Raw genomic sequence first — 13,479 nt, 5'->3', positions numbered from 1 at the left:
CAATTGAGTTTATCTTGCCTTCCCCACCAAAACCCCCTTTCTGACCCCTTTTCAGGGACCACTCTCACAAGGACATTCTGTGTCAAGGTAAATTCTCTTCTCTGGTAACGGGACATAGAGTGGGAACCCCCTCAACATCAGGGAAGGAAGGGGTTCTACTCCCTTTATTTCCTGGACCCCAAGAAATCCAGTGGCAGATGCCAACTTAAGGTATTGATCCAATAATTAAAATTCTGCATGGTTACGTTGGCATCAATAATCCCCTTTCAGGAAGAAGGGGCTTGGTTCATGACCCTTGACATATATTCACCCATCCCACAGAAAGTTCCTCTGATTCTTCATTGGGCAAGACCACTTCCAATTCAGAATTCTTCCCAGTCAGACTAGCTACAGCAACCAGGATATTCACCAAGGTCTCTTCAGTAGTGGCAGCTTGGATGAGACAAAACGGTTGCTCCATCTTGCCATATCTCGACAACCAGCTTCAGATGGGCACATCCAGCACGGAAGTCCAGTTGGCAACAGCATTCCTACTCTGTCTTATATCTTCCCTGGGAATCTGTGGCAACCACAAAAGGTCTACTCTGACCCCCTGAGGTCCATAGACTTCAGAAGAGCAACTTTGGATTTGGCTACAGTGAGAGCTTATCTCCCCATCAAGAGATTCCAGAACATCATGACATGACTAAAACAGATCTCCCTCAAACATTGGGCCACAGTCACGACTTGCTTTTCTCTTCTTGGCCACTTGGCTTCATGCACCTCTAGTAAGCCATTTGCCTGGTTCCATCTCCACTGCCTAGGGACCTGGCTTCAGTCCATCTACTCACCAGAAAAGGACAACATTAAAGCTCAAGTATCAATTCCCGACAAGGTGGTGGCCTCTCTCACCTGGTGAACAAAGCTGGAAACAGTTTGGGTGGGAGCTCCTTTCCTAACCCCTACACCCAAGTAACTATAGTCCTGTATGCCTTCCTATTAGGTTGAGGAGCTCATATGAACAATCACACTGCACAGGGGACCTGGACCTCTCAAGAGGCCAGCATGCACATCAATTTACTGGAATTAAGGGTGGTCTGTTGGCAGTGCCGGCTTTAGGCCGATTTGCCCAATTCCCAGGAATCGGGCTCTGCGCCTTTAGGCACCTTTTTTTAACCCCAGGTCCCTGGCTGTGATCTGCTCCGGGGTCTTCCGTGGTCCCACTCCCTTGAGCGAAGAGCAGGCGGGAGCCCCGCGGCCCCAGTCTCCCAGCTGGAGCTCCGGCCCCTTTAAATAGCCTCCAGAGCCCTGGGGTAGTGAGGGGCTCCAGGAACTATTTAAAGGGCCAGGGCTCCAGTTGCCTCTGCCACCCCGGTCCTTTAAATAGCCGCCGGAGCTCTGCCACCCCCATGCATTCCCCAGGGCTCCCGCAGCTATTTAAAAGATCCAGGGTGGGGTAGAAGCTGGGGAGCCCCAGGCCCTTTAAATAGCCCCCAAAGCCCTGGGATAGCATGGAGCTTGGGGGCTATTTAAAGGGCTGGAGCTCCAGCTGCCTCTGCTGCACCCCCTGCCCTGCCCACACCAGCCCCGCTCCCCCTACCTGCAGCCAGCTCTGCACCCCGTGCCCACAGCCAGCCCCTGTCAAACCCCCTGCCGTGTCTCCAATCAACCCCTGCCACACACCCCTGTGGCTCTGCCGAAAGCCAGCCAGCCCTGCACACCCTGCCCTGTCTCCAGCCAACCCCTGCTGCACCCCCCTGCCTGAAGCCAGCCAGTCTCACACTCCTCTGTCTCCAGCCCTGCCAGCCGCTGCTGCATCCCCCTGCAGCCCTGCCTGAAGCCAGCCCGCTCCACACACCCCCTATCTCCAGCCAGCCCCGCACCCCTTGCCCTGCCTGCAGCCAGACCCTATCTCCAGTCATCCCCTGCCCTGCCTCCAGCCAGCCCCATGTCCACTGCTGCCCTGCAGTTCCAGGGTAGTAACCCTGCACACTTGCTTCAATGAGGGGGGCAGGGAGCAGCTGGGACACACACATGTGCACCCCCTCAGGAAGTGGCAGGGACCCACACATGTGAAACGGCAGTCATTAATAACCAATCAACAGCATATATGATGCAATGTACATAATATATAATTTTATTATTTATATAGTTATGGAAAGTAAATAATACATGAAAGAAATGAGAGGCTTTTTTTTTCCACTTTTTTTTTCTGTCATCTCTGCCAGGGGCCCGCCGAAAATGTTCGAATTGGGCCCCGCACTTCCTAAAGCCGGTCCTGTCTGTCGGGCCTGAAACACATTCCTCCCACTCATCCAATCCCAACATATCAAAGTAATGCCAGACAATATGACAATTGTCTTCTTCATAAAAAAGCAGGGGGCAACAAGATCCCTCTCCCTGTGTGTAAAGGCATTGAACTCTGGAATTTGATGTATCAGATGTCACCTCACTCTCTCAGCAGTATACCGACTAGGGGCGCAGAACTCCCTAGCAGGTCAGCAGGCATTTTTCAACAGACACAATTCTGTTCTCAATGAGATCTTCAACCAATGGGGAATACCACCCTGGGATTTCTTTGCTTTACAAGAGAACAGAAAACTCCCCCTGTATTGATCCAGAGCGGCTCTGAGCTGGGGTTCAGGGGGCTGTGCCTTTCTGTTACCCTGAACAGACACTTCATGTATGCCTTTCCACCCATCCCACTGGTAACACAAGTCCTGCAAAAGATTCATCAGGACAGAGCTTGAGTCTTCCTCATCATGCCCCTTGGCCAAGGCAGTTCTGGTTCTCGCACCTGAAAATGTCAACCCATCGACATCTGAGCATTTCCTGATCTGCTGACACAACACTATCAGTTCCCTATGAGTATATCTGGCAGCAATCAGTGCTTTTCGTCCTCCTATCAAGGACCATACTATCTTCACTCATCCTACGCGGACTAGATTCCTCAAAGGGCTTATTAGATCTTTTCCAACGATGGAGAAGCCACCACCCAATGGGACCTCAACCTCATTCTTTCAGTTTTCACCAAACCTCCTTTTAAACCATTAGCCACCTGCTCTATGTCCCATCTCTTGATGAAAGTTGCCTTCCTAGTCACCATCACATCACCCAAAAGGGTAAACAAGCTTGGAGCATGGCAGATTCATCATATACCACCTTTCAAAAGAGAAGGTCTTTTGCCTCCACTTGAAATTCACTTCTCCGGTAATTTTGGAGTTTTATATAAATCAAACCATCCCCTTACTGGTGTTTTTGTCCAAAACCACATGCCTCTGATGACAAGAGAAGGCTTCACTCCCTGGATGTCCGATGGGCAGTGACTTTTTATCTGCAGAGAACAAACGCAATTAGAGAAACACCTCGATTTTTTTTTTATTGTCATCCTAGAGACTTGCCAAGTGGATCGTGGGCTGCATCATCCGTTGCTACCAATTAGCTCATAATTCCCTGACACACCTGAGGGGAGAGCCCATTCCACTAAAACACAAGCGACTTCTGTGGCATCTTTGCAAGGGGGACCTTTACTGGAGATAAGTAGGGCAGTTACTTGGAGGCTCTTGCATACCTTCAGAAGACACCGTGCTTTGGTCCAGTCTTCTACTACAGATAGAACCATGGAGACAGCAGTCTCACCAATGGCCTTCACATCTGCATCTTCATACCCACTTTCTCACACCCACCCATCTTGCTAATCTCACACATGTGGAATACACACAGGGCCCACACTCGAAGAAATGGAAGTTACTTACCTCTACGTGGAGGTTCTTCGAGATGTATGGTCCCTATGTGTATTCCACTGTTTGTCCTCCATCCCCTTTGCTGTGGACCATCTCTACATTGGCCATCAGAAAAGAAACTGGAGAGATGTTGGGTCCGCATCATGCTTTACACCCTCTGTTCAGAGTGGAAAGAGTTTCACTGAGCATATGCAGACCAACGGAGAGTACTTACTAAAAATTTCCGGAGTCAGGCTCATGGTGCGCTGGTGTACCGATGTGTGGAATGGAGGATGTGCCTAGCATATTACAAATGCACTGATGACTTCCCATTGCAGCTCTTGCACGAATCTTTCAGGATTCCTCTTTCTTACTCCATCCACTCTTTACAGAGTGCTTAAAATGATGCCAATGACTTAGCTTCCCGGCATTGAAACCAAATTAGTACAAACTGGTTTTTTGAAAATGGTTCCTGTAACCATGGCTTTCGGGCCAAGGTAATGAGGGTCGAGCTTGTATAGTGACAGATGTTAGTGATCAAAATCATCCAGCTCCTTTTTTTTTAGAACCCAGCACCAGCATTTCATTTATGCCCTCCCATAACACTGAATTGTGAAATCAGACACTTCATGGAAAGACATCCCCACATCTTCCGCTGTATTTCCTAGCAGCTGTACAGCTTCGGTGTTATGTTACTTAGCCTCTAAAATTAATCGCTGGTCTGCCGCTTTAATATTTTTTTCACATTCTCACTACGGACAAATTGCGGCAACAAATGCTGAGCTGATCCTTCCCCTGAAGAGCTCTAGGACTCGTTTTATGGTCTGGTTGTGATTGCCTAGGGTTGGTGTTACGTGGGAGGAAAAGGTGTGATGAGATGGCTTAGTAATGGAATCAAATCTCAGCTGTGGTGCTGGAATTACACGTCGTTCTGGAAGCAAACTTGCATTTGAGTGTGTGTGTGAGTATTGCACAGATTTAAAGGTGGAGAGGAGGGACAGTAGCTCTTTTCTTTCACACAGTCTGTGTTTCCCAGAACCCCGGTTACCTCTCTTGGCGTTCTGATTTGGAAGGCTCTGGACTGTGCTTTCAGTGCACTGGTTTCCCCAGTCTTCCCTCCAGCCATGATTTGTTAAATGGAAAAGGATCTCCACTCCCCTGAAGAACCAAGCGGGAGAGTTCTCTCATTTTCCAATTGCTGATTGTACTGTGAAAACTCCCTTGGGAATTCTCCACACCACAAACATACACAGTTCAAGCATATTTCCCAAACATCCCTCCTTTCTAAAGTCACCCACTTTCTGCACAAATCTGGCAGCCCCTCGCTGTCATTACTGGAAGTTACTTCCATCAGAAAGGCAGAATTGTGTCAGTGAGATTATAAAGAGCCATTTGTGCTGAAGGAAGGGGTCCCACTATATTGTGAAGTCTCCTGTGTGAATCATTTTCTGTGCTTCACTTAGAATGTTTGTCATGCATTACGTTCTGCATCTGGGCCGTGGCAGGTTCAGAGGTATGTATGTCTCCATGTCTGTACCCTCTATCTGAAGGGGTCAAAAACAATGATGTGCTGGAGTCTAGACTTTTAGAAGTATCTTGTTGAAATGCTGTCACCAAATTAAAGGGAAGGTGGAGGTGATCTCGCTGCATACAGCACAGCCTTCCCTAGCATAGGTGTGGTATCCATGCGGTTTGCAACAAAGACTTCAGAAGAGCAATCATCTTGCTTTTAGAATGAACCAGCTTGTATCGGGTAGGTATTTTTTTCCACTCATTTTCTCGGGGAACTGTTCCAAGAGATTCCACAGGAGATCTTCACTCCACCATCGTGCGAGTTCCACTAGTTGAACTACTTTGCCCTACTACCGGTATGCCTCATGCTGTTTTCCCAGAACCATAGAGAGAGATTTCTAGAAAATGCATTCACTGGGTGGTGGTTTGCAGCCTGCCTTTGTAACAACGCACTCTTTCACTGAGCATGTGATGGACTTTAACCAGCAAAACCAAACTATTCTAAAATTCCCTCTTAAATTTCTGTGAATGCAGCAAATCCTCACCAAGGCTTGAGCTCTGCACCAGCAGCGGAAAAGCACAGGTTTCTATCACATGAGCTAAAGGAGCAATTCATTAGGTAGCAGCAACGCTTGACTGTTAACCTCCCTGTTAATGAGCTAGTCGAAGGAGAGGTGACACATAGTTTACAAGCATGTTACAAAAGCCACTTGACTCTGAGGAAAGGCCAAGAGGCATTGAAACATTGTTCTGTGCTCCACTTCAAACAAACAAAAAATTTTTGGGGGGTTTTGTACGTTTGCCACTGTCACAACCACTGCCACACTCTCACTTTTCTTCCCACCTTTACATTAATAGGTTTTAAGGCTAGAAGGGACTATTACACTCATCTGATCTGATCACCTGCATAACACAGGCTTTTGAATTTCACCCAGTAATTCCTGCATCAGGTCCATCAGTTCTGCTTGGGTTACAGCCTGTTTTTGGTAGCTGTGGACACAGTATTCCAGTAATAGCTGTGGAAACCTTAATGCTGACCCAGTAGCTTCCATAGATTTTAAGGTTGGAAGGGACCATTATGATCATCTAGTCAGTGACCTCCTGCATTAGGCTGGCCATAGAAATACACTCAGCAATTCCTGCATCCAGGGCCGCCCAGAGGATTTGGGGGCCTGGGGCAAAGCGGGGGAGCTGCGGCACTTGTACTCACCTGGTGGCTGTCCGGGTCTTTGGCGGCGGAGGGCCCTGCAGTCGCTCTGTGTCTTCGGCAGCACTGAAGGGCCCCCCACGGCTGAAATGCCGGCCGAAGATCTGGACCACCACCTGGCCAGGGCTCGCGGGGCCCCTGCGGGGCACAGGGCCTGAGGCAAATTACCCCACTTGACGCCTCACACCCCACCCCCAGGCAGCCCTGCCTGCATCTAGTTCAATAACTCCTGACTGAAAAAGAGCCAATCTTGACTCAAGCAATGAAGAATCTGCCACATTTCTTGTTAAACTGTTTACTAATTAATCACTCTCATTGTTAAATTTGTGCTTTATTTAAAGTTCAAATGTGTCTAGCTTCATCTTTCGGCTACTTGGTAGATTACACTACATGGGCATTACGTGGTAGATTAACGAGCCTTCTAGTATCAGATCTCTGCACAGTACTTGCTTAGATTAATGAGCACTTGTATACAGAAAGTGGCAGCCATTGAAACTGATTTATGCATTTAGCAAGCACATTTGTACACTGTAGTTACATGAAAAGAGAAACCAGATAGCCAGTACACAACTTTCTTTAGCACTAGGTTAATGTGGTTTTTGAATATCCTTCCGCGACCCTTCCTCCCCCATACTAGCAGGAAATGCTCTCGTGCTAGCAGAGCTGCGCTTCTGTTGACTCTGAATTGTTTATAAAATGATGATTGTCAGCAGTATGTACTGTGACAATGCAAAATGAGTTGTTTAACTACCACTGGCCCAGATAAATTTCTCAAATCAGGATAAGATTTCTTCTGGGTGAGAAATACAAGATGCTGTCAACTTTGCTGGAAGCTTTATATTGACTCAGAGAAGAAGCTTAACCCTTATTAAACTGACATTGTCCAGACTATCAGGCAAATAAATTCTCAGAAAGATGTTATATGGAGTGTGCACCGACTCCATCCAACAAAAATGTTCCGGCATTACTGAAATGTGCCAGTGGAGAAATCAGACTCTCAAAAATTCAGGAAATTCCATAACTTAAGGTTGAACACTTAACCTTAACTCTGCCCCCTTGTGCATTTCCTAGTGAATTGTTATCTTTCTCTCTCCATATTTATCTGATTGTACACAAATGTACTAGACTGGAATTTCCTTCTTTTTTTTTATTTTAATTCTGTACCTTTCACAATCCTCAGCCACAACAACATTTTAAAACACACAGAAAATGACTAAAATATATCCCAAGCCACAAAAATGTCTAAGCTGTTGTATGCCAAAGCGAAGAAGCCCTACCCATTCAATCCCCTGGCCTGTTTGGGGAAAGCCAGAGTAAACAGATGGTATTTGCAACATGATCTGAGAGTCCATAATGGAATTTGGGTGTTGGGTGGCTTAGCAAGAGTTGAGTGAATTCAAGAATGTCTCTGAAAAAACCCTGATGAACTCCCTCCCTTGAGCAGTCATGTTCAACCTCAGCTGACAGGTAAGAATGAGAGAGTCTCTAAAATACCATGAATCAAATCATTCATAAGTCAATGCCAACCCTTGAATTTCTCCCACAGACAGTCAGGAAGACACCATGACCTTTAGAATGCAGGTTGTAATATGCTGCATCAGTGGGACAACCCTCAGTCGGAGGCCACAGCAATAGCATGATACCTTCCTTGATTTCCCAGTGGTTTTCAAGTGTAGCCCCGAGTGGAATGCTGTACAGTGATCCAGATTGGAGTCAGTAAAGCCGTCAGTGCGTGTGTGGTGAGATCCACAGCTGGAAGTGATGGTTATAAGCTTCCAGCTGAATGCAGGTGGGGGAAAATGCTGTTGGCTACTGCTGCTGTGGTTGCCACAAAGCAGATGGGGATCTAAAATGACTCTCAGCTTGTCAGCCAGCATGTTTCGTAGTTGTGTGTTTTTTGGATTGTGGACCAAACCCCTCTGAGGAAGCCAGTACCACAAATTCTCTCACATAGCGGGCTCAATGTAGCTTCTACTGCCTTTCCAAGTTCCTTCCCCAGCCTGCTAAGCTTGTCTCCATCTTATGTCAAAGGCACCTAAATGGGGCGAAGAGCAGGAAATAAGAGCTAATGGAAGGTAAAACTAAGCTGGGGAAAGGACATTAGAGAAATGGGCGGAAGGGGGGATGCAAGATGTTAGTTTTCATTGATTTATGGAAAGTTTGATAGAAAAGTTCCTTTATTTGTGTGTGTGTGATTTTTATATCCAGAGGATGTTTCCATAGAATGAGTCTGAGCAGACCAGGTTGAATGGAAGATGAGTGTGGGATCCCAGTGGGATAATCTGCCATGGTTTATTTTAATAAGGGTGCTGTGTGCTTGGAGAGATAGATGGATCCACGCTTCAAGGGGGGCAGAGAACTGTGCATGGAATTTCCCACTAGCAAACTCATCTTTGTATATTGCATTTCAGGAAATCCCAGGCTGGAGTTTGCAGATTTCTTTGCAAAAAGCCCTTCTTTCAAAGGGCTTTAAAATCATCTATACAGGGAATGGCACCTGGACTTTCAAAATGTTCTGCTATATCTTCTTCTCGGCCCCTTATAAAAGAAGATATTTATACTGTGATGGCTTCAGCTGAGAACAAGGCCTCATTGTGCTGGGTGCTGTACGTACACATAGTGAGAGAGCGCTCCTGCCTGGAAAAATTTACAGTGAAAATTAACAAGGCAGCCAAAGAGTGGGAGAAAAGAAGGGTTATTGTCCCATTTTACAGATGGGGAACAGAGAGATGAAGTTATTTGCCCAATAACTGTGACATAGCTGGAAAACACACTGAGATCTCCTGAGTCGCAGACCAGTACCCCTGGCTGATTACAGGCCTGCGGAAAGGAGGCTGAGGGGCAGACATAAACAAATTGTAGCTTCTGGGGAAGGGCAAGGGTCTCCTACAGATCCTTGGTTTGCAAGACAGTATAAATATTCATCATCATTTACTTCTATCTTACATCCCACACCCTGTGTCTATTTCTGTGCCCCTTGTATTGCTAACCCCTTGGGGCAGGCATGGTCTTTTCACATACGTGTTAAGTGCTTGGTCCATGGTAGTCCTGATCCTGACTTTGACCCTTTATTTACATGAATCACAATGATTCAGATCTGCCCTAGTAGAGACTGGAACAGTCTCCAACTGCATTTGATTAGTTATGAATGGGTTTGGGCCATCTCTGACCTGTGTCTGGGCAAGGAATCCCTGCAGTGAATGAGAAGGCTGGTGCACTGATAGCCTGCAGCAGCAGTGTTTAGCCCTAGCTTTTGTGGTATTTGCATGGAGGAATCGGGACGGCGCTATCCTAGATCTTAATTTTTTTTGGAGTTCCTGCCAGGTGACCCAGGGGTATAACTGCATGTTCTTGGAGCTTATTTTGACATTGTAATCCAAATTGACGTTCGGTGCTTGAATATACAATAAAATCATTACAGCTAAACCTTCTGGCTCTGGGGTTTCCTGTTGGTAAATCAGGATTCCCCGTGGCATTGGATTGAAAACGTCTGCAGATAAAAATCAAGTTAACAGGTTATGTCAGTATATTCTTAGGTCCTAACTGGAGCTATATTTTACTGACTGGGGGAGACTTAGATTATCTCCTTCTGTTGCCCTGGACTGGAGCTAAGGTCCCAATCCAGAAAAGCACATGCTTAATGCTAGGCTCATGAGTAATCCTATTTAAGTTCACATTAAATTCCTATTTAAGGTAGATAGAAAGCTGGCTAGATCGTCGGGCTCAACGGGTAGTGATCAGCGGCTCCATGTCTAGTTGGCAGCCAGTTTCAAGCGGAGTGCCCCATGGGTCGATCCTGGGGCCTGTTTTGTTCAATATTTTCATTAAGGATCTGGAGGATGGTGTGGACTGCACTCTCAGCAAGTTTGCAGATGATACTAAACTGGGAGGAGTGGTAGATACACTGGAGGGTAGGGATAGAATACAAAGGGACCTAGACAAATTAGAGGACTGTGCCAAAAGAAACCTGATGAGGTTCAAGTGCAAAGTCCTGCACTTAGGATGGAAGAATCCCATTCACTCTTACAAACTGGGGACTGAATGGCTAAACGGCAGTTCTGCAGAAAAGGACCTGAGGATTACAATGGATGAGAAGCTGGATATGAGTCAACAGTTTCTCCTTGTGCCAAGAAGGCTAATGGCATTTTGGGCTGTACAAGTAGGGACATTGCCAGCAGATCGAGGGATGTGATCATACCCCTCTATTCGACATTGGTGAGGCCTCATCTAGAGTACTGTGTCCAGTTTTGGGCCCCATACTACAAGAAGGATATGGAAAAATTGGAAAGAGTCCAGCGGAGGGCAACAAAAATGATTAGGGGGCTGGAGCACATGACTTATGAGGAGAGGCTGAGGGAACTGGGATTGTTTAGTCTGCAAAAGAGAAGAATGAGGGGGGATTTGATAGCTGCTTTCAACTACCTGAAAGTAGTTTCCAAAGAGGATGGATCTAGACTGTTCTCAGTGGCAGCAGATGACAGAACAAGGAGTAATGGTCTTAAGTTGCAGTGAGGGAGGTTTAGGTTGGATATTAGGAAAAACTTTTTCACTCAGAGAGTGGTGAAGCACTGGAATGGGTTACCTAGGGAGGTGGTGGAATCTCCTTCCTTAGAGGTTTTTAAGGTGAGGCTTGACAAAGCCCTGGCTGGGATGGTTTAGTTGGGAATTGGTCCTCCTGAGGTCCCTTCCAACCCTAATATTCTATGAAATATTTCCATTGACTTTAAGTTAACCATGAACATAATTTGTAGATTCCAAAGTCAGAGAGGACCATTGTGATCATCATCTAGTCTGATCCCATGCATAGTACAGGCCAAAGAACTTCTCCAAAACAATTCTTAGGGCAAATCTTTTAGAAAAACCTCCAATCTTGATTTTAAAATGGCCAAGGATGGAGAATCCACCACCACCCTTGGTAAATTGTTCCAATGGTTAATTATTCTCATTGTTAAAATGTTACCCCTTATTTCTGAATCTGAGTCTGAATTTGTCTAGCTTCAACTTCTAGCCATTGGATCACGTTATATCTTTCCCTGCTAGACTGAAGAGCCCATTATTAAACATTTGTTCCCCATGTAGATACTTAGAGATTGTAATCCAGTCACCCCTTAAGTTTCTCTTTGTCAAGCTAAGTGGACTGAGCTCTTTGAGTCAGTCAGTTTAGGACACGTTTTCTAAACTTTGCCCATTTATCAGCATCCTCCTTGAATTGAAGACACCAAAACAGGACACAGGATTCCAGCAGTGGTCGCACAAGTGCCAAATACAGAGGTAAAATAACCTCATTGCTCCTACTTGAAATTCCCCTGTTTTGTCATCCAAGGATTGCATTTACCATTTTGGACACACTGGGAACTCACATTCAGCTGATTATCTACCCCCAACCCCGAATGTTTTCAGAGTCACTGCTTCCCAGAATAGAGTCCCCCATCCTGTAAGTGTGGCTACAATCTTTGTTCCTAGATTAAACATTCACATTTAGACAAATTAAAATGTAGATTGTTTGCCCACTCCCAGTCTGCCAAGCAATCCAGATCACTCTGACTCAATGACCTGTCCTCATTATTTACCACTCTCCCAGGTTTTATATATTTTGCTGGATCAGGGTCTAAAATTGTTGCCTCTCGGCCCCTCTCTTTTAAGAGCATGAGGTGAATTAAATGTCCTATCATCAAGGCAGCCATGGACAGTGGTGATAAATGTAATAGCGTCAAAGGTCATAAGGAACCATTAGATACAGGTCAGTCTAGATCGGGGTGGGCAAACTTTTTGGCCCGAAGGTCACATATGGGTATGGAAATTGTATGGCGGACCATGAATGCTCACAAAATTGGGGTTGGGGTGCAGGAGGAGATGAAAGCCCTGGGGTGGGGCCAGAAATGTGGAGTTCAGGGTGTGGGAGGGGGCTCTGGGCAGGTGAGTGGGGTGTGGGCAGGGGGGTGAGGGCTCTGGCTGGGGATGCAGGCTCTAAGGTGGGTCTGAGGATGAGCGGTTTGGGGTATAGGAGGGTGCTCCGGACTGGGGAGTTTTGAGGGTGGGAGGGGGATCAGGGCTGGGGCAGGAGATTGGGGCATGGGGTGGGAGGACTCTGGCTGGGGGTGCAGGCTCTGGGGTGGGGCTGAAGATGAAGTGTTTGGGGTGCAGGGAGATGCTCCAGGCTGAGGCCAAGGGGTTCAGAAGGTGGGAGGGGAGCAGGGCTGGGGCAGGGGATCTGGGGGCAGGCTCCGGGTGGCGTTTACCTCAAGCAGCTCCTGGATACAGCAGCATGTCCCTCCTCTGGCTCCTACGCAGAGGCATGGCCAGGCGGCTCTGCTGCACGCTTCCCCATCTGCAGGCATCACTTCCGCAGCTCCCATTAGCCAGGAACCCTGGCCAATGGGAGCTGTAAAGGCGGCACTTGGGGCAGGGGCTGCAGGTGGAGCGGAGCCCCCTGGCTGCCCCTATGCGTAAGAGCGGGAAGGGGGACATGCTGCTGCTTCTGGGAGCCATGTGGAGTGGCGCCCTGACCCTGCTCCCCAGCTGGACCGTTGGAGCACGGCAAACCCTAGACCCCGCTCCCCAGTGGGAGCTTGAGGGCTGGATTAAAATGGCTAGTAGGTAAGATGTGGCCCACGGGCCATAGTTTGCCCACTCCTGGTCTAGATGACAGAATAAGCCTTTAATTTCACCCAATTACTCCTATAATGAGCCCAAGAATTTGAGTTGGACTAAAGCATTTGAGTCCTCAGGAGACTAAACTGTTGTGTGCCACAGGCAGAGACAGGAGAGACTGAGGTGCCAGAAATGCCAAGGCCCCTGCAACAGCAGGGAATTGGTGAGGGGAGAGGTGCCCTGCTGACCCTGGCAGGCGACCCAGACCCCATGCTGCAGAGGAAGGTGACAGCACACAGGTAATGGCCTGGGGCGTACACAGGAATGCATCCAGCACAAAGCCCAAGTGACTACGGTGTGTCCAGCAGGGCCCATCAGAGACCATCTGAGTGATCGGAGAGGGGCTGATTTCACACGGTGTCTGAGGGATCAGAGAGCAGCTGGTGCCCCACAGCCCTGGAGTCAACA

At 47.5% G+C, this 13,479-nt stretch overlaps 2 protein-coding genes across 2 annotated transcripts in view; both read left to right on the top strand.

The window, feature by feature from the left end:
- The window catches only part of UVRAG (UV radiation resistance associated), a 185,041-nt gene extending 175,205 nt beyond the window's left edge, over positions 1-9,836 (top strand). Inside the window, exon 15 of the mRNA XM_050930437.1 lies at positions 8,832-9,836. Within this exon, the coding sequence (XP_050786394.1) occupies positions 8,832-9,153 (322 nt within the window). The 3' untranslated portion in view covers positions 9,154-9,836. The remainder of the gene's footprint in view (positions 1-8,831) is intronic.
- Positions 1-13,479, top strand: part of DGAT2 (diacylglycerol O-acyltransferase 2) — a 660,465-nt gene that overhangs the window by 244,126 nt on the left and 402,860 nt on the right. The window lies entirely within an intron of this gene.

This window comes from Gopherus flavomarginatus, chromosome 1 (genome assembly GCF_025201925.1).
Source record: "Gopherus flavomarginatus isolate rGopFla2 chromosome 1, rGopFla2.mat.asm, whole genome shotgun sequence".
Classification (NCBI taxonomy): Eukaryota; Metazoa; Chordata; order Testudines; family Testudinidae; genus Gopherus; species Gopherus flavomarginatus.
The sequence above is the reverse complement of the archived record's forward strand: the minus strand, read 5'-3'. Positions and strand labels throughout refer to the sequence as shown.